Consider the following 25,491-nt stretch of genomic DNA (forward strand, 5'->3'; position numbering starts at 1 on the left):
GAGTCATAGATTCACTTTTCAATTCACATTTTAGTATATTTACATATTGTAAATACATTCAGTACAGATTCACATTGTTATAGATATCTACATCAACTGAAACACTCAGAAACTGAGAACCCCTGAGACTAGAAAGAGAACCCATGCATGATATGTTGGAACAATATTTAAAGTTTTTTTAAAATTCCTTTTGCCATAATCCAATGCTCACTTAAGGTTTTAAAAAAAAAAACTAATTTAAACAACTCTTTTAAATGTAATATGTAGCAAATTTTAAAATAAACATTATACTTTTTCATGAAGTATAATAAAATTGATTAAATTTAAGAATAATATCATTTTAATATCAGAAATTTATTAGCATCTGTTTTGTGCAGAATATCAGTGCATTCCTAAAGAAAATGTTTTGAAACCGTGTTGTTTAACTTTCAAAACATGTAAAACTGCCTGGGTACATGTTCTGAAAGTTTTTCCATTACAGCAGGATTAATCCCAGTCTTCATCGTCGTCCTCGTCATCATCAAATTCATCATCCTCTTCTACAAGATATGGTAGATTTGGCATAAGGTAAAAGGTTAATAGGTATGCAGGCTCCAGCAGACCAACTTATTGTTTAAGAATTAATTACCAAATATATTGTGAATATAATAAAAGAAAGGTACTACTTTCCTTTCATAATTACTATAATAAATAAAAAAATAAAATAAAATAAAAAACACTAGTGATTGAGTGGTTACCTGATGAATGGATGACTTTACTCCTCTTCTGCATCACCATCATTAGAGCTCCAACTATTCCCTCTCCTGAATCCTGGGCAGGGGAAGGTGGATCTGGGCTGGCGGCCACCTGGGCAAAAGACATTACTGTATATAGCTTGTATAGCGTGTAATGCTTGAAGCATAATACTAGCAACAATTTGAAGCTAATATTATGGGAACATTATTTGTGTTTAAAACTTTTTTAACCTGATCTTTTCAAGGAAATTTACTATTTACACTGCCATTCACAAGATAAAAAAATACACTGAAATCAGCAATATTGTCAAATATTATTACGTTTCTATTAAATTATAATGCCAAATAAATCAAATGTAATTTATTTCTATAATGGAAAAGCTGATTTTTCAGCATGCACTACTTTAGTTTCAAAAAACATTTTTTATTATTATCAATGTGAAAAACAATTGTGCTGCTTGATATTTTTAAGGAAACTGCGCAGAATTTTTGCACTGAAATAGAAATGTTTAGTCATTACAGTATTTTTTTTTAAATCAAATAAATCATTAACTCTTAACTATTAATTAAAATGATAGTGTAGATACTCACCTTTTTGAGTTTCATCCCTGACTGTATCTGGGAAAGTAATGCTCCTCTTCCCACTTCACCTCCGCTGGATGCTTGAGGTGGTGGACCACTTGGAGCGGAGAAATTGCTCCCAAAGTTCACTGGAGGAGGAGCAGCGGGAGGTGGAGGAGGTGGTGGTGGAGCCGGACCGCCTGCACTGGGTTTGGTTGAGACTGGAGGGGGTGGAGGGGCGAAGCCCGAAGAATTGCTTCTGGGTGGATAGTTGGATTCAAAGGGACGAGGTGGAGGCACAGAAACGTCTTCAGGTGGAGGAGGAGGAAATGAATCACAAGGTGGAGGAGGGAAGAAATCAGATGGGGGAGGAGGTAATGGCATTTTAGATTGAGGCAGAGGTGGCAAACATTCACTACTGTCTCTCGGAGGTGGGGGTAAGGGTGCACTCCTCAATCCCGGTCGTAGAGGTGGTGGAGCTGGCCCAGCAGGTTCGGGCGGCAGAAAGCTACCTCGTCTTTCGGTCATTTGTGGTCCAGGTCTCTTTCCTGGGACAGGGGCTAAAGACTCCCTACGTTCTCCTGGATGTGGTGGTGGGGGTAAACCTCCACTGCGACCCCCAGGTGGAGGAGGTAAGGGTGCACTGCGGGGTCCTGGAGGTTGAGGCAAGGGTCCAGTACGTCCTCCACCAGGAACCGGTGGCAGTGGGCCTAATGATGAGGAACGGGCTGGCATTGGACTGCTGCGGCCCTCAGGGGTTTGTGGTGATGTAACTGCTCTCGGTGGTGTAGGTGGAAGGGAACCTCGATGAGAAGGTGGACCAGAGCATTGACCCGGGACAGGAGGTAGAGGCCCCATTCGACCTTGAGGTAGTGGTGGCGGTGCTGAGGAGAGCCCAGATGGCACTTGAGGAAGAGACCCCCGATGTCCACTGGGAACAGGAGGTCGAGGAGACTCTAAACAAAAAATTTAATTATACATTAAGAAAAGGATAGTTCACTCCAAAATTAAATTCTCTTATTAATTACTTATCCTCATTCCAAAAGACCTTTGTTCATCTTTGGAACACAAACTGAGATATTTTCTGATGAAATCTCAAAGCGTTCTGCCTAGACAACAATGCAACTGACACGTTCAAGGCCCAGGACATCGATAATATAGTCCATGTGACATCTGTGGTTCAACTTTAATTATTATGAAGCTACTTTTTGTGTGCAAAGAAATAAAAAATAATGATTTTATTCAGTTTCTTCTCTTCTGTCTCACTCTTCTTCACAAGTTCACGACATTAACAGAACACAACATATGGACTATTTTGACGACATCCTTACTGGGCCTTGAAAGTGTCAGTTGTGTTGATCCAGGGCATTTGTGTGCTACATTACCTAGATGATTGGCTGGTATTAGCACATCTCTTTAACATGACAAATCTAACAATTTAACTTACCTTGTTTGCTCACTTCCTTTTTGACAGCCTCTATTCCACCTGAACGCTCAATGACATCATAAATGAGTTGAGAGGTTTCGGAGTCATTCATATCTGCTTCACTGATCCCAGCACGGGACAGAAGTTTCATCAGGTCTGGGTCCACATTGTTGGAACCCATGCCAAGGTGACTGACATGCCTAAAGTCATGACACAAAGAAACATAAGCTAACCAAAAACCTTTTCAGAATCATTTATCTTGGTTAAAGTGAGCCTGCTCTTCACTCACGTGAATCCACTGGGTGCTCCAATATCGACCTTCAAAAGTTTGGATGACTTCTTTTTATTTTTCTTGTCTTTCTCTTTCTTGTCTTTCTTTGATTTGGAAGGGATAATTTGGTTCTGGATATTACTTGGTACCAGTGGAAGCATGGGAGAAGAGGTAAGAGGAATGCCAGAGCCTGTGATTGAAAATACAATAATATATATATAGAAATATATATAATATATATATTATACAGGCCAGGTTATGTTTTAATAGTTACAATAATCATGTAAAAAAAAGTAATTTATTAAAAAAGAATAACAACAAAAGCAGCAGAAATAGATTGGACTGCCTTGTACTGTCTAATACAAAGTAAAGGTTAATGAAAATGTCTATTATAAAAAGAAAAGTCAATCAAAAATATTTAAAATACAGTCAAATACTTTGTTTAGCAAAAGACAAGCCCAATAGTAGTGTGAAAAAGTGATTTACTTACCATTTGGTGGAGGAAGTGGTGGCAAAGCTCCATGATCTAAGAATAGAAAAGAAAAATATATTTGATTTGCACCTTGTTCAAAAAACCTACGCTTAAATATATATATAAATAAATAGAAAAAAATAATAATTAAAGCCGTGATTTTGAGAAATCATGTTGTTACCTCTATATTCTTTTTTCTGCTGTTTCTCTTTATGTTATTAGAGGAAAACATAAAACAATCATTTTAAGTAAGATGCCTTGTTAGATCATCTTCATAATCAGATTTATGAATCACTTTGAATTGACAGAAATGGTTAAAAACAAAATAATTGAATACCAAAACGACTGTTTCTCTGGCAGATCTTGTCCTCCACTACAGCAAAGAAATTTTCAGCCTCTCCTACATCTGCAAAGTTCAACCCCACTTGACAGTCCTGAGGAGAGAGATGCAAAGTTGAGTTTTTTTTTCTATTATAAAGATATCTAATTAAAGTAAGATAACTGAAGAAAGCATACAGTAAACTATTAGATAATAAACAGTAAGTCCTCACTATTTAAGCTTTCAGGTTTAACCTAAAATGTGACTATATTTTTGTTTTCTACATTAGTTAGTTCAATCAGTCTTTAAAAGAGAGTTTGTCTGACAAAAAGGAAGTATTTTTACATTGTGTCTGACAGCGGGATGACAGTGTGGTGTGTAATAGTTATATGAGCAGTTATGGTTTTTCTCAGTAACAAGTACATGTGTTTTCATACATGCAAATAATGTGGGTAACTTAAACTTCTTTTGCCTGCATATATGCAACAGCAGACTGTATTGTTGTAGACAGCGATATGAGGAAGTACCAGTGATGCGCTAAATTAACCTTACAGGAAAGAGAATTAAAAACTTCCCCAACACACCCACAAAACATTATAGATTATTGCTATGTCATTCTGTGTGTAAATGTTAAAAATCAACTGTAAGAATGACAGTGAGTATATGACTCACAAGGTTGCTATGAAATGATGTGAATACAACAGCTAAATACTCACATCTCCTGGGAAAGTATGAAAAAAAGGCCTGGTCCTTTGGTACATCAGTTGGTTATAGATTTCCTGTTCCCATACCAGCTTCCCTGCCTGAAGGGAAGAAACAGGTTTGAGATCATCTCTGTCAGACAAACATGGGTTTGAGGAACTACTCAAGGTTGAAAATTTTATGTATTTTTGAGATTTTTATTCATGTTAAAAACCTTCATGTCATAGAGACGGATGAAAAAGGATCGCTGAGGACTGTCTTTGACGAAACAAACTACTCCAGACTGCTGTGGTGTCCATCGGTTCGGCTCACTTGGAAGAGCCATGAGTAACTGCACAACCGCTGAGGACAGAGACTGCAGACGAAACCAGAAAAAAAGGTCATAACTAGTCTCGTACTTTCACAAAGGCCTGTTTTTCTCACATGCGTGATTGCATGTGATTTATGTTCATTAATAAACACACCAAACAAATCACACTGTGTCCAAAACATAAGATGGCAGATACACAGTAGCTGTTTACAAGCCTCATTCTGTGGCAGGAAATGTGTTTAAGCAACTTCCCCTGTCAAACCCCCCTCGGTGATCACAGTTCAATCTGCAGTGAAGGCTAATTTCTCACCTTCTCTTCCTTTAATCACAAACTCTTTCACTTGTGCATTCAAGCAGCACCAAAAATTACCCACAAAATGGCAGTTGCCGCACTGTCGGGTCTGCAGCAGAGGTCTTGATGTGTTAGAGGAAGGCTACTATGTTGAAAAATTTAAGTCGGTGTAATTTGCCATAAAGTTAAATAGTGTGCAAATTAAGCCATGCAATTTCATAATTGGTGCATATTTTATGTGTGTGGTGTATAACCTCAGTAGTGGCTTTAGATTAACACTTCTGCCGCATCAATGCAAATGTTAATGTAAAGAATACAGTCGGCAACAACAGGATCTGGTCTGGTCCTATGTGTCATAATGGAATGATGAAATAAACAAGCAAGTACAGAAGCAGAAATAAACAACCCGGTACAGAAGTGAGAAACATTTTTGGATAAGCTGGTTAACCAACAGATTTTTTAGATAACAGTTTATTAGACAGTTTAATAGCTACACAGGATGGATGGATGGATGGAGTGACAGACATACATACTGTACAGACAGACAGACAGATATATAGATAGATAGATAGATGACAGACAGACAGATGCTATGCTGCGATGCTGTGGTAACGTCACCGTATGGGAACACCTCTTGGTGTGAAGAATTTGCCACACTCTATTTAGCTTAGATTTCCTTTTCTTCAGGAAAACAATGAGTCAATGAATGGTAAGGAGCCATGTAACAGGTTTATCGTGTTGGGGGGAGGGTATTTGACATTCATGAAAGGTTGTCTTAGCAGGAGTTGGACTAGGGGTCTGTTTTTGCCGCGAGACTGTCACGACAGACGCGTCATTAACAGTTTGGGGGGCTGTTTGTCAAGGACACCCAGCCCACAGGACTTGGACAGAGGCACAGTGAGGGTGGCACATAAACAGATTGGAGCTGCTGGTGGTCTTTCTAGCTCTCTAATATTTTTCAAGACCATCATGTGTTAATCAGGACGGAAAACACAACGGTTGTGTCATATTTGAATCACCAAGGAGGATTAAACTCTGGCCCCCTATGCAGGCTGGCGAGGGATATTCTTCTCTAGTCTCAGAACAGATTTCTGTCAATCCGAGTGGTCCACATCCCCGGACACTTGAACTTCGGAGTGGATTTGCTCTGGAGACAGAGCCTGGAGGAAGGGGAATGGAGGTTGCACCGCCAAAAGGTGAGCTATATATGGCAAGCGTTTGGAGAGGTTAAAGTGGACTTATGTGCGTCGCTCACGACTACTCATTGCCCGCTATGGTTTTATTGTTTTATTTGGATCCCCATTAGCTCCCACTATGGTGTTCGCTAGTCTTCCTGGGGTCCACTGAAATCACAATACAAAAATACAAAAATTCAATTCATCAATACATCAATAAAATCTGTAAAAACTATAAGATATATTAGCTACCATGACACACATTTGAAAGAAGTGCAAATTATGCAGTTATCCAAAAAGCAACATCTATTCAACATGCAATTCAATCAATTTAAAACAAAACATGCAAAAATAAAAATAAGTAATACTTTCACACCTGTAATCTCTGTTTTATTGTTTTCTTAAAAGAAAATTTACTTTTGAGTTCCCTGACGCTGGATGTAAGTGAGTTCCACTCTACAGTCTCTCAGTATACAATAGTTTTCTTCATAAAATTACATCTTGGACTAGGAGTAATCATTTTCTTGTTGCTGATTGAGCGTGTCACATGCTCATGACCATATCCACTAAACAATATTTTTTCTTTTATAAAGTTATATGCTTCATTAGCCATGACCTTGTGCATGAGCAACAAAAGATTATATTTTACTTTTGCCTCTACTATTAACCAAGATAATTTAATACGCATCTCACGCACACAAGCGCGAAAAAAAAAGTGCAGAACTACTCTGGCTGCTCTATTCTGTGCAATTTAAAGTTTTCTTAGATGTTTTTGGGCCGCACTACTCCAAACTACTGGACAGTAATATAAGTGAGACAGAACAAGACTTTGGACAAAATTTTTCAATGTAGCAGGTGGACAATATACAGAGCCTTTTCTGGACATAGCGATACCCCTGCCCATCTTACTGACAATGTGGTCAATCTGGTCTGACCAAGATAATAAATTATCTAGTCTAACACCCAGCAGTTTGAATCTAATAACCTGCTCGACCACATTGCTCTCTATATGCAGATTAAGTGGGGTGATACTTGGTAACATGTATATATTGAAAAATATCATACATTTAGTTTTGGAAATATTCAGTACCAATTTATTCTTTTTCACCCAGTCCACTACTGTGTTTAACTCATGCTGGAGATTCTCATTGAGTTCAGGTAATGTTGATGCTGCAGTGAACAAAGTAGCATCATCAGCATACATAACAACACTAGCCTTTCTAAAAACATGTGGAAAATAATTTATAAATATTGAGAATATAAGTGGACCCAGGCAGCTTCCTTGTGCTATGCCGCATGAGGTTGTTACGCAGTTGGAAAGACTACCATTGAAATAAACCTGTTGCGTCCAATTGGAATGATAACTATGCACCCAAGTTAGTGCTGAGTGTGAAAAACCATATGCTTTGAGTTTGGCTATGAGAAGACTATGGTCTATTACATCAAAAGCTGCTGTAAAATCCAAAAACACAGCTCCAACTAGTGTCCCTTCATCCAAACATGTTAGCCACTCCTCTGTCATTTGTGCTAGGGCAGTGTTTGTGGAAAAGCCTTGTCTATATGCATGTTGGAACTTTGTCATCAATTCATTTGTACTGAAATAATCCATTATTTGATTAAAGATGATCTTCTCCAAAATGTTGCTTTACACTGGGAGAAAACTGATTGGTCAACTATTTGATCCAGTAAAGCCCACTTTTGCATCTTTAAGAAGGGGTATAATTTTTGACTGTTTCCAAAGCTCAGGAAAGTACCACTCAAAACGGACCTATTAAAAATATGACTCAAAGGTTTTGAAAGCTGAGTCGCAGAAATGATCTATACCTGCAGATGTATCAATAGATAGACCCTGTCGCAGCTTCTCTACGGCATCCTGAGTTACAGTATTGAATTGGAGATGGCAGTTTTTGCCCTTCATTATGTTATCAACCAATTTCTGGCATGCATCACTGTCAGTTTTGTTCATGTCAGATCTTAAATTATCCACTTTCCTTGTAAAAAAAATTGTTTAAATAATTTGCAATATAATGTGGCTTCGTAATGAAATGCCCCTCACATTCTACAAATTTTGGGGATGACTGTGACTTCTTACACATTAATACATTCAGTATTTTCCACAGTTTTTTCCCCATCATTCACAGAGTTATACATTTTCTGTTTAAAATAACCATTCTTTTTACTATGATTTAATTTTGTGACTTTGTTTCTTAATGTGCAGTACGCTATGGTTCTCCCTATCCCCCCATCGACCCTAGGATTGGATGCTGTAGCTCAAGAATGCCCCAGAACCAGTTTTTTTATGCTTTTTCTTTTCGGCTAATTCAAGCGGTGCTATCCAGAATAGAGTTGGTCAGAGTGGAACAACTTTTGTTGGTAGCTTCATGTTGGCCCACTAAGTCGTGGTTTGCGGAACCAAGGCCAGATCTATGGAAGATGTGGGCGTGGCCTTTGAGCAGAGTGAGTTAATATGTCCCAGTCTTTCAGTAGAGGCCACCGAGACTATAATTAATTCTAGCCCAGTTTCTACAAGACGTTTATATGCCTTCAAATGGAAACCGTTTACTACCTGTTGTAGACTTCGTAATATGGATCCAGCTTACTGCCCTGTCGCTTCAGTACTGGAGTTTCTTCAAGACCGTTTTTGAAAGGGAGTAACACCAGCCACACAAAGTATATGTGACAGCCACATCAGCTAACTACGCATATGTTGATGCCATCTCAGTGGGCCATCATCCCCTGGTCTCTCAATTTATGCAGGGTTTGTGACAGCTGCGGCCTTTCCGCCCTGCGCGAGTTCCATTATTTTTTTCACACAGAGTGAATCCGGCAATTGTACTAGGTCCACAACTCAGGATCGATCCTGGGATGTGTTTGTGCACACACTGAAGGCGATCCAGCAATTTTCTGGGACCAACATGCAGTGTGAAAGGAGCTATAGATATTTAGATAGATAGACAGACAGATGACAGACAGACAGAAAGAAAGATAGATAGACAGACAGACAGTGTGACAGTGGGTTGGGGCCGAGAGCCATGGGAAAGGGTCGAGGCAGGTGTAGTAATTGGAAATGAGTGTCACCAGCACCACTCACCGGTCTCGAGTCCCACGGAGGAGCTCCAGAAGTATAAAAGAGGAGTTAAGACAGTAAAGGACAAGAGAGGACCAGGCCTGGGTTTTATTTTGTGTTTTGGTTTATTTGGTTAATCCCGTGACTATGAAAGTTTTTACATTGTTACAGATAGATAGATAGATAGATAGATAGATCATTGTACTGATATTTTATACTTTGAATAACATAACTTCAAATCATCTAATCAATGCTGATTTGAATAAACTGTTTCACTGTTTTACATTTATTTTGCTTTTAATAAATGAGGGGAAAAGCTTTACAAAAACTGAGATCAATAAATGACAGCATCTCAAAAAGAGAAGTAAATCTTTATGGTCAATAGTTCTTTTCTTCAGATATTGCAAAACATTTTTATATTTTTGTATGGTAACAATTACTTTATTTCAAAATATTATTTTGCCGTATAAAACTTTAAATACTATCTTGCAAGCCATAAAACAAATGTAAGCAGTGATAAAAACAAATTAAGTAACCCCATTAGACACTGTGTGTTTTCAAATTCTTTCAAAGCATGCAGTCAAATTGTACACAATTTGAAACAGATGTCACTCCATTTTATCAAGATAACACTTTTACCCATCTTCCCTCTGCAAAGTGTTCATTTCCCTTACGCTTGTACTGAAGGCCTTTGAACTCACTTACCACACACCTCCTGCCCAACAGATCCTCCAGCCTCTCATTCTCCTGTGTACTGAGCAGAGAGCTGCCCACATTCTCCTGACCTTTCCCCTTCGGTGCTCGCTTCATGTCCTCATATGCTCATGGAACAAACCGTTAAAAAATTAAACTCGAAGAGAAAGAAAGAAAGAGACCCTGGAAGAGAACGAGCGATCTCCTCTGCACTACCGGTGACTACACTGAAGAGCAAGCACTGAGTTTCTCTTCCTAGTTCTTACTCTCAGCATCAGCAGACAAAAGGTTTTGACAGGAAATGGACAACCACACTTTTTTTTCTTTTCTATTTTCATTCTCTCGCCTTGCTGTCAGCGTAACACACTGCTGTATGTTCATGTTGCTTTCAGATGAGAGCGGAAGTCCCCTTAGAGCCGCCCTGTCACTGCAGTCAGATCATCAGAACAGCCATTTACTGTCTACAATGTACAACTATACAAAGATAATCTTCTGTTGGTTGGTTCCTGTCTGGTGACTTTACTAGCTATCTGTATGTCACACAGGATGAAGAGCAAAAACAGATGGGTTGAGGAATTCCTAACAGTGTCAAAAAAAATAAAAATAAAATAAAATAAAATAAAATAAAATAAAGTGGTGGTAAACAGAAAATGAAACAAATAATGGCAGTGTCATGTAAGGGATTTTTGGCTTTCACGGCTGTTCACCAAAAGTACCTCACACAATAAAACTGTTAAAAATAGCTAATAGCTGAAGTGGGGAAAATATATTTTTTAGTTCTCTTAACAAATGCAAAAGTACTTAAGTCAAGTCAATTTGTTTGTCCAGTAAATGCAAAAGGTCATAGCAAATACAGAGCATTTGTTTAGATAAAAAAAAAAAAAAAAAAAAAAAAAAATATATATATATATATATATATATATATATATATATATATATATATATATATATATATATATATATATATATATATAAAATATATTATATATATATTTTTCTTTTTTACAAATAGGACTTTAATAAGCACAACATGTTACTAATATACTACTACTAATATTTTTATTCAATAATATATGCAACTTTTTAGTAACCAACATTTAGTTGAATACCCCTTTAAAAAAACATGTCAGCATGATACAGGAATTCATGTAGGTCTACCTTGATTTTTTTATGTCCAAAACATCATGGTGATATCATGATACTTTTTTTATGATACATATAGATCAGAAAATTAAGTGTAAAGAATTTATGTATATAGTAGAGTCTGTCTTTGGAAATATGGGAGGCTAATTAAACAACAACAACAACAACAACTGTGGTTACGATCTAGGGCGCCCCCTGCTGTCTACAAACCTACCTTGCATGCGGCGCATCTATTCACGTTTATTTCTTATTATTTATGGAAGCATATGGGTAGCAATATTCAATTTGGAATGTAATATGCAAAATGACAATCCGATATGTAAAATGGCAATGCATTTCTGTATTTACATTTACATTTTCCAATACATTTTTGCAATGTTTGGTGCAAAATGAAAATGAAAATTAAATTACATAATTTGCCATTTCACACACTAGTTTTAATATGTAGCAAAGTAGCAAAATTCAGTGTGCACATTGAAAATGCATTCTGAGCCGATCACGTGTCCGGCCCCTCCCGTCATGTCAATCACCGCGCGAACAAGGCGAGGATTGCAGAAGGCCAAAAGACTCAATACTCAAGAAGAGGATTTAAGTGAGAGAACATGGACAAGACAGTTGGTCCGTTTACGTTTTGATCATTTCGGTTTATGGCTTCAATATTTAACTTGATCTGATTGGACGAATCGCTCCACTTTCAGCTCGGTCTTTTCATTCTTTAAGACAGAATAAGAGTCAGTGCAAGTGCGGCACTATAATGTCTGAAACCACCGCTCACTGTTAATTAGCATAATAATTGAATCAGATGTAGCTGGGCATATAATTCGTGCTGCTGCGACCTGCAAATTATTTCTAGGTAGTAGTATTGTATGAATATTGTCCCACTGATAAATACAGTGCAGATAGTTCTGTCTCCTTGGATAACAGTGAAATGGAAATAAAAATCAATAATAGACTGAACAGTTCCATGTCTGTAACATTTACCACTCTCATCTTTTAAGTCATAAGGCATGTGTCACTAGGTATGTGTGTGTGACATTAATAAATAATTGTGAAAATTTATAAAGTTACATTTCTAAAATTAAACAAAAAATTAGTAATATTAGTTTTATTACTTACTAAATTGAATGATGTTTCTCTTTTTAGTCTTCTTTGTTGAGCTTGAGAAAGACAACATTTATTTACCATGTTTTCCGGACTATAAGTCGCACTTCTTTTCATAGTTTGGCTGAGAAAACATTACCATCTACAGCCGCGAGAGGGCACTCTATGCTGCTCAGTGCTCCTGAAGTCTACTCCTGAAAACATAGAGCGCCCTCTCGTGGCTGTAAACGGTGATGTTTTCTCTTGGTTCTGAATAAATGCGACTTATATGTTTTTTCCTCGTCATGATGTATTTTTGGACTGATGCAACTTATACTTAGGTGCGACTTATAGTCCGAAAAATACGGCTAACATTATTATTATTATTTATTATGAGAGAAATTGACACAGACTAGAACTTTAATGTTTCACCAAATTCAGCTCAGATCTTGCGTTGCTGTATAACTGGCCAGACTTACCTTCCCAAAAAATCCTATTTAATTTAATTTAACTATATTTATTTCCATTTCACTGTTATCCAAGGAGACAGAACTATTTGCAAAAACAATCAGAGCGCCTCACTATCACTTGTTTTATTTTGATCTCCCGGGTCCGCTATTAGCTTATAGCCTGTTAGCATCAGCGGCGTGGTTGCAGCTAACTGCGCTTACATTGCTAATACTCTATTCACACACATTACTGCTGGACTCACTGTTACTTGCTTTAATGGCGGATGAATGTCTATCTTTGATTGAAACTAATGGAATGCATAGTCGATATAAAAAATTGGATGACGAGTAATTTCTTACTGCTAAATTCAGAAAAAACAGAGGTGTTAATCATAGGGCCTAAAAACTCTACTTGTAAAAACCTAGAACACTGTCTAAGACTTGATGGTTGCTCTGTCAATTCTTCGTCATCAGTTAGGAACCTAGGTGTGCTACTTGATCGCAATCTTTCCTTAGAAAGCCACGTTTCTAGCATTTGTAAAACTGCATTTTTTCATCTCAAAAATATATCTAAATTACGGCCTATGCTCTCAATGTAAAATGCAGAAATGTTAATCCATGCATTTATGACTTCAAGGTTAGACTATTGCAATGCTTTATTGGGTGGTTTTTCTGCATGCTTGGTAAACAAACTACAGCTAGTCCAAAATGCAGCAGCAAGAGTTCTTACTAGAACCAGGAAGTATGACCATATTAGCCCGGTCCTGTCCACACTGCACTGGCTCCCTATCAAACATCGTATAGATTTTAAAATATTGCTTATTACTTATAAAGCCCTGAATGGTTTAGCACCTCAGTATTTGAATGAGCTCCTTTTACATTATACTCCTCTACGTCCGCTACGTTCTCAAAACTCAGGAAATTTGATAATACCTAGAATATCAAAATCAACTGCGGGCGGCAGATCCTTTTCCTATTTGGCGCCTAAACTCTGAAATAACCTACCTAACATTGTTCGGGAGGCAGACACACTCTTGCAGTTTAAATCTAGATTAAAGACCCATCTCTTTAACCTGGCATACACATAACATACTAATATGCTTTTAATATCCAAATCCGTTAAAGGATTTTTAGGCTGCATTAATTAGGTAAACTGGAACCGGAACACTTCACATAACACCGTACTTTCTACATCATTAGAAGAATGGCATCTACGCTAATATTTGTCTGTTTCTCTCTTGTTCCGAGGTCACCGTGGCCACCAGATCCAGTCTGTGTCCAGATCAGAGGGTCACTGCAGTCACCCGGATCCAGTACATATCCAGACCAGATGGTGCATCAGCACCTAGAAAGGACCTCTACTGCCCTGAAAGACAGCGGAGACCAGGACAACTAGAGCCCCAGATACAGATCCCCTGTAAAGACCTTGTCTCAGAGGAGCACAAGGACAAGACCACAGGAAACAGATGATTCTTCTGCACAATCTGACTTTGTGGCAGCCTGGAATTGAACTACTGGTTTCGTCTGGTCAGAGGAGAACTGGCCCCCCAACTGAGCCTGGTTTCTCCCAAGGTTTTTTTCTCCATTCTGTCACCGATGGAGTTTCGGTTCCTTGCCGCTGTCGCTTCTGGCTTGCTTAGTTGGGGTCACTTCATCTACAGCGATATCATTGACTTGATTGCAAATTAAAACAGACACTATTTCAACTGAACAGAGATGACATAACTGAATTCAATGATGAACTGCCTTTAACTATCATTTTGCATTATTGAGACACTGTTTTCCAAATGAATGTTGTTCAGTGCTTTGGCGCAATGTATTTTGTTTAAAGCACTATATAAATAAAGGTGATTGATTGATTGATTGATTGCAGGTGGGGACACGCTCAAGCTGCGGGCCGTGGGGAAGCAGATTCGCGACCTGGAGGTGAGGCAGGCCCAGCTGAGAGAGCGGAGAGCCGCGCTGGAATCATCCTGGGCTGACGCTCACAAGTCCGGGGTAAGTATACAGCATGCTGTTAACAGTCCCACCACGTCTACTCCGTGTGTTTCTCTGCACAGGCCGGGTGCACCCAGGACGCGATCTTCCCAGATGTCCTTCACTCCGACGCCGGGACATCACGGACCCTGGATGCATCCACAGCGGAGGACGCGAGCCGGGCCCTGGGCGATGACTTCTCCCCCTCCTGCCTTCGAGATTTCCATCCGGAACCACTTCGCTCCCCTCCGCGAGACAGGACGCGACGCTGTGATCATCGGAGACTCCATCGTACGACACGTCCGTGCTATGTTAGCCGAAGGAAAAGTGCACACTCATTGTTTGCCTGGTGCTCGTGTTCTCGATGTTTCAGCTCAGATACCCGCGATCCTGAAGGCCGAAGAGAGCCCCAGAGCGGTCGTGCTTCACGCCGGGGTTAACGACACCATGCTGCGGCAGACAGAGACGCTGAAGAGGGACTTCAGCAGCCTGATCGAGACGGTTCGCAGTACGACGCCCGCGACGATGATCATTGTGTCAGGACCACTGCCCAAGTATCGACAAGGACACGAAAGGTTCAGTAGACTTTTTGCTTTAAATGAATGGTTGTTGTCATGGTGTAAAGAACAGAAACTGCTATTTGTTAATAACTGGAATCTTTTCTGGGAGCGTCCTAGGCTGTTTTGCACTGATGGATTGCACCCCAGGAGAATCAGAGCGGAGCTGCTCTCTGACAACATCTCCAGGACACTTCGCTCCATATGACTAGTAAGACAATTCTCAAATAACTATTATGATGAGTTTTGTTTCAACCGCTTAAATGATAAAAGTACTTGCGCTGTAAAAACTATTAAGACTGTGTCTGTTCCCCGAATAGTGAGGTCAAAATATAAATATAATTTAGGATCTAGAAAAAGAATCTAGAATCTTATCGTAATTAAACCAGAAACATGTAAAGTAAATGAACAAAAACAACAAACAAAGTTTGGGCTCATAAATATTAGATCACTCACACCCAAAGCAGTTATTGTAAATGAAATGATCACAGATAATAGTATTGATGTACTCTGCTTGAATGAAACCTGGCTAAAAGCAAATGATTATTTTGGTCTAAATGAATTATAAGCATGGGCCACGTCAGACTGGTCGTGGCGGAGGTGTTGCAACAATAGTGATATTCTCAATGTTACCCAGAAAACAGGATACAGGTTTAACTCTTTTGAAATACTTCTGCTAAATGTTACTCTGTGAGACATGCAAAAGAAATCTAATGTATCTCTTGCTCTGGCTACTGTGTATAGACCACCAGGGCCGTATACAGAATTCCTAAAAAATTTGCAGATTTCCTCTCAGACCTTCTAGTTACAGTTGATAAGGCGCTAATCATGGGATATTTTAATATTCACGTTGATAATACAAATGATACATTAGGACTTGCGTTTACTGACCTAATAAACTCCTTTGGAGTCAAGCAAAATGTCACCGGGCCCACTCATCGTTTTAATCATACACTAGATTTAATTATATCTCATGGAATCGATCTTACCGCTATAGATATTTTACCTCAAAGTGATGATATTACAGACCTTGTATCGTGCATGCTGCGTATAACTGATATTAACTATATGACTCCGCATTATCGTCTGCGCAGAACTATTGTTCCTGCCACCAAAGACAGATTTGCAAATAACCTGCCTGATATATCTCAACTGCTCTGTGTACCCATAAATACACATGAATTAGACGAAATGACTGGCAACATGGGCACTATCTTCTCTAATACATTACAAGTTGTTGCCCCCATCAAATTGAAAAAGGTTTGAGAAAAATGTACTGTGTCATGGCAAAACAGTAATACCCAGTTAGTTTTATAGTTTTACTTGATTTTAGTGCTGCATTCAACACCATAGATCATGACATACTCATAGATCGATTACAAAACTATACAGGTATTCAAGGGTAGGCTTTAAGAAGGTTTAGATCCTACCTGTCGGATCGCTACCATTTTGTTTATTTAAATGGGGAGCCATCTCATTTATCATCAGTAAAATATGGAGTGCCACAAGGTTCTGTCCTAGGTCATCTGCTATTTTCAATATACATGTTGCCCCTTGGTAATATTATTAGAATATATGGGATTAGTTTCCACTGTTATGCTGATAATACTCAACTATATATCTCAACGAGACCAGATGAAACATGCAAGTAACATCTGTGTGATAACAACCAAAACACATGCACAATTATAAATTATAAACAGCACAAATTTCATAAACATTGCCTTATTAGGGTCCATGAACCACTGGCTCATGTAGAAAATTCAGTAATAGCTACAATTTCAATGTATCTTCGATAGACCACTAATAATCTGCATTTGTGTGACCTACAGACTGTCACTGTGAATCAATGTTGCCATCCAATTTTTAGGGAATGTTGCTAAAAGCTGATAGATTTGTTGTTAAAAGTTGCTACATGACATTGTGACGTTTTGACGTTACATCATTATGTAACAATGACGCAAAACCACATCTTTGCTTAGAATACACAATATATGATTCAAAATGTTTATTTTGTTTTGCTCATATAAATGTTTTAAATTTAATATATATTATTTGTAAAAAAAAATATAAATACGTGTTTATGATCAGATATTGTCATATTTAAATACTACATTGAAATATTAAACATCTGCACCTTTTTAAACAATTACTTTTTTAGTAGCTATTTTCTTTTAAAATATAGAATTACACATTCCGAACAATTATAGGCATAATTTTTAGCAATGTATTGGTAGTTAGTTAATATGCTACAGTTGAAGAAAATTCCATGAGAATAGGGCACTGTGTGTTACAGTATAATATGAAGTAACTTACCATATGAAATTTTACAGGTGCTTTTACCTGTGTTTTAAATTAAGCATTGTTTTTTTTTTTTTTCAACGGAAATATCTGTAAGCTTCACACATACTATTCTGCTGTTTCTACAGTGTACCTAACCGATCAACAATAATAGGAACAAACTAACAATGGGTATCACAAATTAAGAAATATTATTGAACTATTGCAGCTAGCAACTTGATTCACGTCGAAAATACGAAAATGTATGCCTTTTTGTAATTTGATTCACTTTTCAAAAGTTGGCGGTCTGACTTTTCCAAATATCGATACGCCAACAGGTGGCGACAAAATGTTGTCTGTGAGCGAGTCAATGAATCATTCAATGAATTAGAATCATTTAGTCAAACGATTCAGATTCATATGGGAGTGAAATTACATTAGACTTATTTTCCTGATGTTGCAAATACATAACATATATGTATTTTGGTCGAATTTTTTTTAGTACAACATACTTTTATGTAATAAAACCAGTAGTTTTTACACAATCTTTCAACTTTATTATTCAGGATCAATGTGTTCAACAATAAATACATGTATTTCCAAACATTAATCATTGGGGAATGCTACCGTGGTTGCCATTTATTTAATGTAAGGCACTTTATAAAAACAATCATGAGGAAATTTGAATTAAATCAAATGCAAATCTATTAATAAGCTTCCCACTAATTATTGATCCGTTCAGTATTACGTTTTATTTTCAACCACCATTCAACCCCAATCAGAGCAGAAAAAGACTGTAGAATATGTACACAGAATATGTACACTGATTTACAAGAAATAATGGAAGGTTTCTTCCATTCCACACACAATATGTACATAAAAGACTATACAAAACAACCATACATGTTGACATTTATGATAAAGTAGTTGTAATGACCAGCAGGAAACAATTTTAGTCCTGGTCCATGTAAACTCACAGATACTGACGAGAAGTAACGCTGATGGGCATAGTATGACCACAGGAACATTTCAGTGAGCTTATTATTGATGATAAATTCTGCAGACCTATCAATACTGTGTTATACTGTAGTAAGTAAAAAAAAAAAAAAAAAAAAATCATTATCCGGCCCATTTCTGGAGTTAATTTTTTGTCACTTCACCATGTAAACCAGTAATAAATTATTTTAACAACATTTTTCAAGTTTGTTAAAAGTATTCTAATTTTCAAGATGTTCAAAAAGTATTTCCAAAATGACATACAACATGAAAGACCACAAGCAGTGTCGTGTGTTTCTGAAATACTGCTAGATATTTCGTATTCAGACATTTATATTCCTTCTCTCTTAAACGGAGTACAGAAATGTTGTCATATGACAAGAACTGCGCTAAACACTAATTGTGTACTGTAAGATATCTTGTACTGTAGATTTAATTTCTTTGATGATGTAATGAGAAAAAACACAGTAAATACATTTATTAATTTCAGGTTCATCCTCTGACATTGAAGCATTGTGCTTAAAACAATGCTAGAATTCAAAAACGGTACTCTTCCTTATTGAATAATGTTATAAGCTGCTTTTAGGCATGTTGAATAACAGAACTGCCTATTATTTCTTTAAAAATTAAATTCACCAAATTCAGAGACCAAATTGAATATGTGGGATACAAAATCAAAATTAATTCTGGAAATAAAATGTTTATGGATTAGTTTTAGGATAAAAATCAAAACAAAAAAATAAATGTGATTATTATCATAATAAAATGGTGTTGTTTAGGATCTAATATTATTATGCTACGCTGATAATATTGTTTTTAGAATGAAAATTGTGTATTAAACAAGAATTTGCACTTATAAAAGATCTTTGGACCCCAAGTGAGCTGTAAAAATGGACTCTGTAACGGTAAAATTGCTCTCTGTAGTAGGAGGTAGACTTCAAACTGCATGTTTACAACTTTGGCTATATAGATGAGTGAATTCTCATCTCAGTTTCACAGTTTTCCATCAGTATTGTGTAGTTTAGAAAGTTCCATCTGCCAGTCATAACAGCAATACTTTTGCATATAAAAGTGGCTTTCATAAAAAATTCCATAAATATTTGTAAAATGTCCTTAGAACATCATAGCTTTAATTATTCAAGATCATGTGTTACCAGTCTTCTTTGCATTTTTCTTGAAGTTAGTTAACTGGACGTACTGAAACTGAGGAGTTAACTTGAAACTGAACCTGATGCAGACGTTGCAGGTTCAAGAGTTTTGTGTTCTGTATTAGATTTGGTCTTTAATGTTTGGAATCTGGTGGTGCTCTCTCAGTGGCCACCCGACATCTTCTTCCCGGTGACCCACTCGATTATGATGAACGTAATGCTCATAATCATGAAGATGAAACCCAGTGTCACAAATGCAATCGCCTGGAAAACATAACGCAAAGTGAGAAAAAAAAGCCATAGATCTGTGAATGTACTACTTACATTTTTTCTGATTCTCACCTGGATCTTTGGCCTTTTCAACAGAGATTTCAACGGCTCCTTTTCTTCAGGGACGATGTAAATGTAGAATATTCCCGGAAGAATAAAAATGAGGCTGGGAGCAGATGTGGCACCTAAAACAAAAATCATTCAGCTCAGTTCTGTATTTGTATTATGTTCATGTGATAATGAAATCCTCTATGTGGCAGATCTGACTTACCGATGAAGCCGAAGATGTCACGAATGTTGGGCACAAAGATGACGAGCAGGTTGACTAAGAAGAGGAGGCAAACAGCGATGGAGATGTGACGCACCCAGTGGAAAGGTTTATCTGGGAAAAGAAGCTGCAAAACAGCACGACGAATCTAGAGAAAAACAATGAAGTACTGTCAACACTCGACCAGTACGATAATGAGGAATTGTATGCAAGCAATAAGTAATTGAACCAGGAAAACTAGAAAAAATTATTGTACCGGGAAAAGGACAACGGGAACGGTCAGTGTCACTGCTATCAGCACAGCCAGCCGAACACACAGCATCAGGGTGTCATTTTTACTGTACATATTCAGAAGCTCGGACTCCACATTTCCTGCACATATGTAGACACACAGTGACTGTTCAAACTTTTTCAAATATCACAAACCTTGAAATTCTGGTATTTTGATTATTATTAACCATGGTACATTGTAAATGACATAATTCCAGGTACAGGTATTTTTTTTTTTTTTACAAACTTTCTCTTACCATAGAAGGTGAGGTAGCCAAAGATGGCAGTCAGCAGGTACATGACAAACATTGCCAAAATAGAGATATTAGCAACATTTTGCATGCGTTTCTTGCTTGCACTAAAGTAAGAAGACAAAATAAAAGCAAATATATCAGTACACAATAAAATTATTTTTAAATCCAATGTGATTGGACAAAAGTGCAGTTTCAGTCTTACTTTTTGAGTTCTGTGTAAATGGGCAACACTTCAGGGTGACACACAAAAGCAAACGCCATAATTGGAATGGTAAAAGCAGTCTGTAATGAATAAAATACATGAAATTAACTGATTAATTCACTGCATTTCACGTGAAGGAAAAAGGACACATAATTGTCTGATTTACAGATTATATCTCTAACCTCTGGGTTGATAGTTATAAGTTTAGCTTCACACATGTCATCGGTGGAGTTGTATATGCTTTCAGTGGGCACAGTTTTGTTATAGGTGTGTTCATCAGGACACTCTGAGACAAACTTCTTGTAGATGACCTAATAAGACACAACAGACATAGATGCTTTTATTTGTCCAAACTACGTCAGTCATTATTAATGTAGACTGGTGTTTTTATACTGTATGTAGGTGGATAATAGATGGACTTACAGCTATAAGGAAGAAGACCATACAGCTGAGGGAGAAACCACTGGTGTAGCCCAGATACCCTAATAAATAAATACATAACAAATGCATGTACTGTATATGTTCAAGCCATAACAATTTGAATCATTTTTCAAGCTCAACTGGTAGATACTAATAAATTACACCCCACCCAGTCGTATTAGCAACCTGCTTTCTGTGCACTCAACACAGATCTTTAGTGCAGATGTGTAAATGTTTGATTGTGATTATTATGAAATATAATGAAATGACAAATGTCAGAGGGAGAAAACTAAATGAAAGAATGTGAGGAAAGGAGGCAGGAACCTACCAAGTTGTTTCATCAATGCCAGGGGAAAAATGACCAAGACACTGACGATGATGATGAGATACCTCCCGTCAACAAACCAGTAACTGACAGAGAATAAATTTAAATGTTTTACACCACATATCATGTCAGAAGGAGTGATATAATTGTGAAAAGCAGTCAGAATGGACGCTTAAGAGCTTGTTTTAGCTGCATACATAGAGAGTTTGAAATGAAATGAAAATGAATTACAGTGAGGTTCAAAGTCTATTTAGAATTTAAGAAGCAAAGAACATCTGACCTTTGATACAAAGGAGTTCAGATGCTCAATGTCACAAATTTGTTTATTTGAATTAGTGACCTTTAAATAGTATATAATCTATAGTACAAAATATTTCTCACTTATTTTACATCAGGTTTATTTATTTTATCTTTTTCAGAATCTTAAAAGTTTTACAGTTCTGAACCTCACTGTATCTGGCACATCAGGATCAGTACTGTGTTCTGGTACTCACTCTGAGTTATCTGGCAGAAAACCCTGAATAATATGAGGTAACTCCATTTTCACAATGAACAGGTAACTGGACATTGCTGTTGGATCAAAGAAAGAAACACTGAGTGTTGTAGTACATCTGTATTCAGTGCTCATATTGCTTTAAGTGCTTATCCCTGATATGTCTTGTTGACATTGTGGGTAACTACTGAGATGTATAATAAATTAAAATTTACCTCCAATGTTATGCATTGTTATAATGCATGCTGCTAATATTTTCCCAGGTTGACCAAATGCATGGTTCCCGAGCTGTTCATATGCACGGATCCCTACACACACACAAACAAACAGAATGGAAAGTTCAGAAAAAAGTCAAGATGCATTTTAACATAGAGTGTGATGTTATCAGGATTGTCTTGAAGATAAAAAGAGAAAGTTTCTCACCAACCACTCCTGCACACTCCAGAAGCAGGTGTATGGAGTAGGCAGAGAGAACAGCGATGAATAGCAACAGGAATCTGCAAACAGGTTAAACAAATAATGAAACCAAGCAACAACAGCAAAAAGCAACATGGTTTGAAACAACATGTGTGAGTAAATGATGATAGAATTTTAGGTGACTGAGGTAATTGAAGTGACTTTCAATTTTACAACCTGTGTAGATGGATAATCAGTAAAATATTTTCCCCACAACATTATTTCTTATACTGTAGGCTGTCAGACTCATCAGCCGGTCATTTGACTTTCAGTATTGCTAATATAATCATGATTAGGCAGCACAAAATGCAGTTTGATTGGGATAATATCACCAGTCGACAAGGAGATGACAGAGACACAAATCTAACTTCTAATCTCATTAATGACGCATTTGACAAGCTGGGAGTGCATTTAAGAGTACAACTAACAACAGCACTGTGGCTCTGTGGACAGACAGATATACAGACAGAGATACAGACGGAGAGATAGAGATACAGGCAGACAGACAGACAGAGACACACACACACACACACACACACACACACACAAACACACACACAGAGACAGACAGACAGGCAGGCTTTGGTTTTAATTACAGATTACAGCAGGTTATTTATAATAATCCTCTCAGGTCTGATCTGTGAGCTGTGCATGTCGGTGTATCACATCATAGGCAAACACAGCGACATTTAGGCTCCTCTATTACCCAAATAAAATCTTGTCATTCACAAGGATTAGCAATTGCATTTCTTCCACCAAGGAGCATAGTTCTATTTTATTGTTGTATTGTGGTGTGCCAGAACTTGATAATTTATCCTAGCACTGGATTTGTAAGTAACATGGTACATGGAGGCAGTGAAATTAAAAGAATGAATTTTTAGCTCTGGGTTTGCCTGACTCCTCCACACAGTGGTCTCTACATGATACATCATCCAAGAAAAAACATGTAAATATTTTGTATTGACTTAGCATCAGTAAGGCTGGTTGTGACTGGTACATGTACAGTATGTGACAGAGGCACGCTGGAGTATGGCCATATGCATTCAGTTAAAGTAGATGGACACAAAGAAGCCTTAATGCTTGGTCAGACACGCATATGGAGCACACGCATTCCCTCCATACTAAATGAAGCTAATGAATAAAATGCAGCCAAATGCCAATTATAGACTTATTCCACTTCTCTAGAACCTGAAATGTTCTGTTTACATTTGTAACTATGAGCACATACCAGAAAGACTCACAATTTTCACACAGTACTCATTATGTTTATGACATAAAAGAAACACAAGAACTAATTTTTACTATCACACTTTCAATAACCTTTATTTATATTATGTTTTTATACCATAAATCAACCTAAATACAAATGCTTGATTGGAAGTGTAGTTTGACTTACACAAAAAGGATGATTCCGGTGTTGGCCATGGCATAAGCCAGTCCCAGAATTCCACTGCCTATGATGGCATTACTGAGGTTGAAAACAGACATTCCGAAAGAAGTCTTTCCCTCAAACTGCAATAAAAGTTTAATGTTGTGTTAGTCATGGATTGTATGTCTATTTATCTGAATATATTCTTTTAACTTTTTTAAAAAGTTGATTCACTTTTTCTGTGTATTAACGCCACAAACAATTACTAGCACAGAGTAGTTAGAAGTAATTCCTACTGTTACACATTATTCTTAACTGTAATATAGAGAGGGTCTATGTTTGTGAGTCTTTTACATCATTCGAATCAGTTTCATCCAGCTTTATACAGTACGTTTTTGTGAAGGCAGTTCTGAAATCTGGATACTCACATCTGTAAACTGAGTTTCTGTCTTTCCATTACTCTTACTGGGGAGGAAGGTATCACCCTCTGTCGTGTTTTCAAGGGCATCAGATCTGTGTAATATAAGCAAAATGTTTTTTTATTTTGCAAAGTAACAATGGTACATTTGAATTGCTCTGTTTTGAGCTCTATTTATCTTGCATTGGAAACGTAAAAAAAAAAGAAAAAAAATATTGCAGGAAAAGAACTGATTCACTTTTTGTCCAGGTGAGGTCCCTTAGGATATAAGATTTATCACTGATTCATTAATGCAGCAGGTTTTTGAATGCTGTATTAATACATGCCTTCAAACAGCGGTTGCAGGTGGTTACTGGATTGCTTTTTATTAAAAACTAAATTTTTCATTTCAATGTTAATAAAGCTGAAATAAAATATTAGATGAAAACATGTATAATAAGCTTAAGTACTAAAATTATTAACTGATAACATACCAATTACTAACTGATCCTAATGGAAATAAAAATTAAAACTAAATGATACTTTATTAAAAACAAAAACTAATAAAAATGACTAGAAATTACAGTAAGATTAAAATGAAATAGAAAATATTAATTTAAAATATTTATAAAAATACTGATTTGGTTTAATATATTATATATAAAAAAACCGGTCTGATTTAATGATAGTCTATTAACACCTGAGTTTCAGATCCCTAGTATCTTTCAAACCAAGCATTAGGCAGAAAAGGTTACCGTTACAAGCTTGAGGATATGATTTCAGGCAGAATTTGTGAACTTTTATAGCAGTACATTTTTTTGCGATAGTTTCTCTTGTTTTGATGTTGAAACTTACCCATTCTCAAGAATTGAGTTGAGAACATAGTGACCGTTTGATGGTTTCTGTAGTTCCATTTTACACTGTACAATGCCTAACAATCCTCCAAAGAACACTGTCTGCAAGCTCATGCTCTGTCAACACAATCTGATACACAGACAAAAGTTTGAGGATAAATTATCATGTAATTGACAACTGAATTCAACATTAAACATGAGTGCTTTGCTGAAAACTGTGCAAAAATGTCAAAAATCTAAAACATAAATTGCAGATACATT

The 25,491-nt window shown here is 37.0% G+C and overlaps 4 protein-coding genes across 5 annotated transcripts in view; 1 reads left to right on the forward strand and 3 right to left on the reverse strand.

The window, feature by feature from the left end:
- Positions 1-15: 15 nt before the first annotated feature.
- Positions 16-10,268, reverse strand: LOC113107590 (wiskott-Aldrich syndrome protein-like). The gene is made up of 11 exons (XM_026270213.1): positions 10,035-10,268; positions 4,700-4,840; positions 4,500-4,586; positions 3,802-3,898; positions 3,646-3,672; positions 3,483-3,518; positions 3,011-3,182; positions 2,743-2,921; positions 1,326-2,251; positions 738-846; positions 16-539 (listed from the first exon to the last, which is right to left on the reverse strand). Exons 1-11 carry the CDS (start codon positions 10,137-10,139, stop codon positions 487-489), a joined length of 1,932 nt encoding a protein of 643 aa, XP_026125998.1. The 5' UTR covers positions 10,140-10,268; the 3' UTR covers positions 16-486.
- On the forward strand, positions 4,848-20,298 carry LOC113107594 (uncharacterized). Its single transcript, XM_026270217.1, has 3 exons — positions 4,848-6,283; positions 14,568-15,439; positions 20,183-20,298. Exons 1-2 carry the CDS (start codon positions 6,133-6,135, stop codon positions 15,434-15,436), a joined length of 1,020 nt encoding a protein of 339 aa, XP_026126002.1. The 5' UTR covers positions 4,848-6,132; the 3' UTR covers positions 15,437-15,439; positions 20,183-20,298.
- Positions 18,049-25,491, reverse strand: part of LOC113107592 (sodium-coupled neutral amino acid transporter 5-like) — a 44,099-nt gene continuing 36,656 nt past the window's right edge. Inside the window, exon 17 of the mRNA XM_026270216.1 lies at positions 18,049-19,732. The gene's annotated coding sequence lies outside the window, so the exon portion shown is untranslated. The remainder of the gene's footprint in view (positions 19,733-25,491) is intronic.
- LOC113107591 (sodium-coupled neutral amino acid transporter 5-like) overlaps positions 18,242-25,491 on the reverse strand; it is a 10,657-nt gene continuing 3,407 nt past the window's right edge. For both annotated transcript variants that reach the window (XM_026270215.1, XM_026270214.1), the window contains 15 exons: positions 25,232-25,360; positions 24,408-24,492; positions 24,007-24,122; positions 22,578-22,651; positions 22,370-22,462; positions 22,156-22,231; positions 21,665-21,747; positions 21,340-21,398; positions 21,099-21,227; positions 20,917-20,996; positions 20,718-20,818; positions 20,447-20,562; positions 20,194-20,338; positions 19,995-20,107; positions 18,242-19,916 (listed from right to left, as the gene is read on the reverse strand). In XM_026270215.1, coding sequence (XP_026126000.1) covers positions 19,815-19,916; positions 19,995-20,107; positions 20,194-20,338; positions 20,447-20,562; positions 20,718-20,818; positions 20,917-20,996; positions 21,099-21,227; positions 21,340-21,398; positions 21,665-21,747; positions 22,156-22,231; positions 22,370-22,462; positions 22,578-22,651; positions 24,007-24,122; positions 24,408-24,492; positions 25,232-25,344 — 1,485 coding nt within the window. In that variant the 5' untranslated portion in view covers positions 25,345-25,360 and the 3' untranslated portion in view covers positions 18,242-19,814. The remainder of the gene's footprint in view (positions 19,917-19,994; positions 20,108-20,193; positions 20,339-20,446; positions 20,563-20,717; positions 20,819-20,916; positions 20,997-21,098; positions 21,228-21,339; positions 21,399-21,664; positions 21,748-22,155; positions 22,232-22,369; positions 22,463-22,577; positions 22,652-24,006; positions 24,123-24,407; positions 24,493-25,231; positions 25,361-25,491) is intronic.

Source organism: Carassius auratus, chromosome 8, assembly GCF_003368295.1.
Source record: "Carassius auratus strain Wakin chromosome 8, ASM336829v1, whole genome shotgun sequence".
Classification (NCBI taxonomy): domain Eukaryota; kingdom Metazoa; phylum Chordata; class Actinopteri; order Cypriniformes; family Cyprinidae; genus Carassius; species Carassius auratus.

Bases quoted from the DNA above. Each gene is read 5' to 3' on its own strand.
- LOC113107594 (XM_026270217.1), top strand. From the start codon at position 6,133: ATGCAGGCTGGCGAGGGATATTCTTCTCTAGTCTCAGAACAGATTTCT. The intron at 6,284-14,567 runs GTGAGCTATATA...GATTGATTGCAG, and splicing joins GGAGGTTGCACCGCCAAAAG to GTGGGGACACGCTCAAGCTG.
- LOC113107590 (XM_026270213.1), bottom strand. From the start codon at position 10,139: ATGAAGCGAGCACCGAAGGGGAAAGGTCAGGAGAATGTGGGCAGCTCT. The intron at 4,587-4,699 runs GTTTTTAACATG...TCTTCCCTTCAG, and splicing joins TCCGTCTCTATGACATGAAG to GCAGGGAAGCTGGTATGGGA. The intron at 3,183-3,482 runs GTAAGTAAATCA...TTTCAATCACAG, and splicing joins ACCACTTCCTCCACCAAATG to GCTCTGGCATTCCTCTTACC.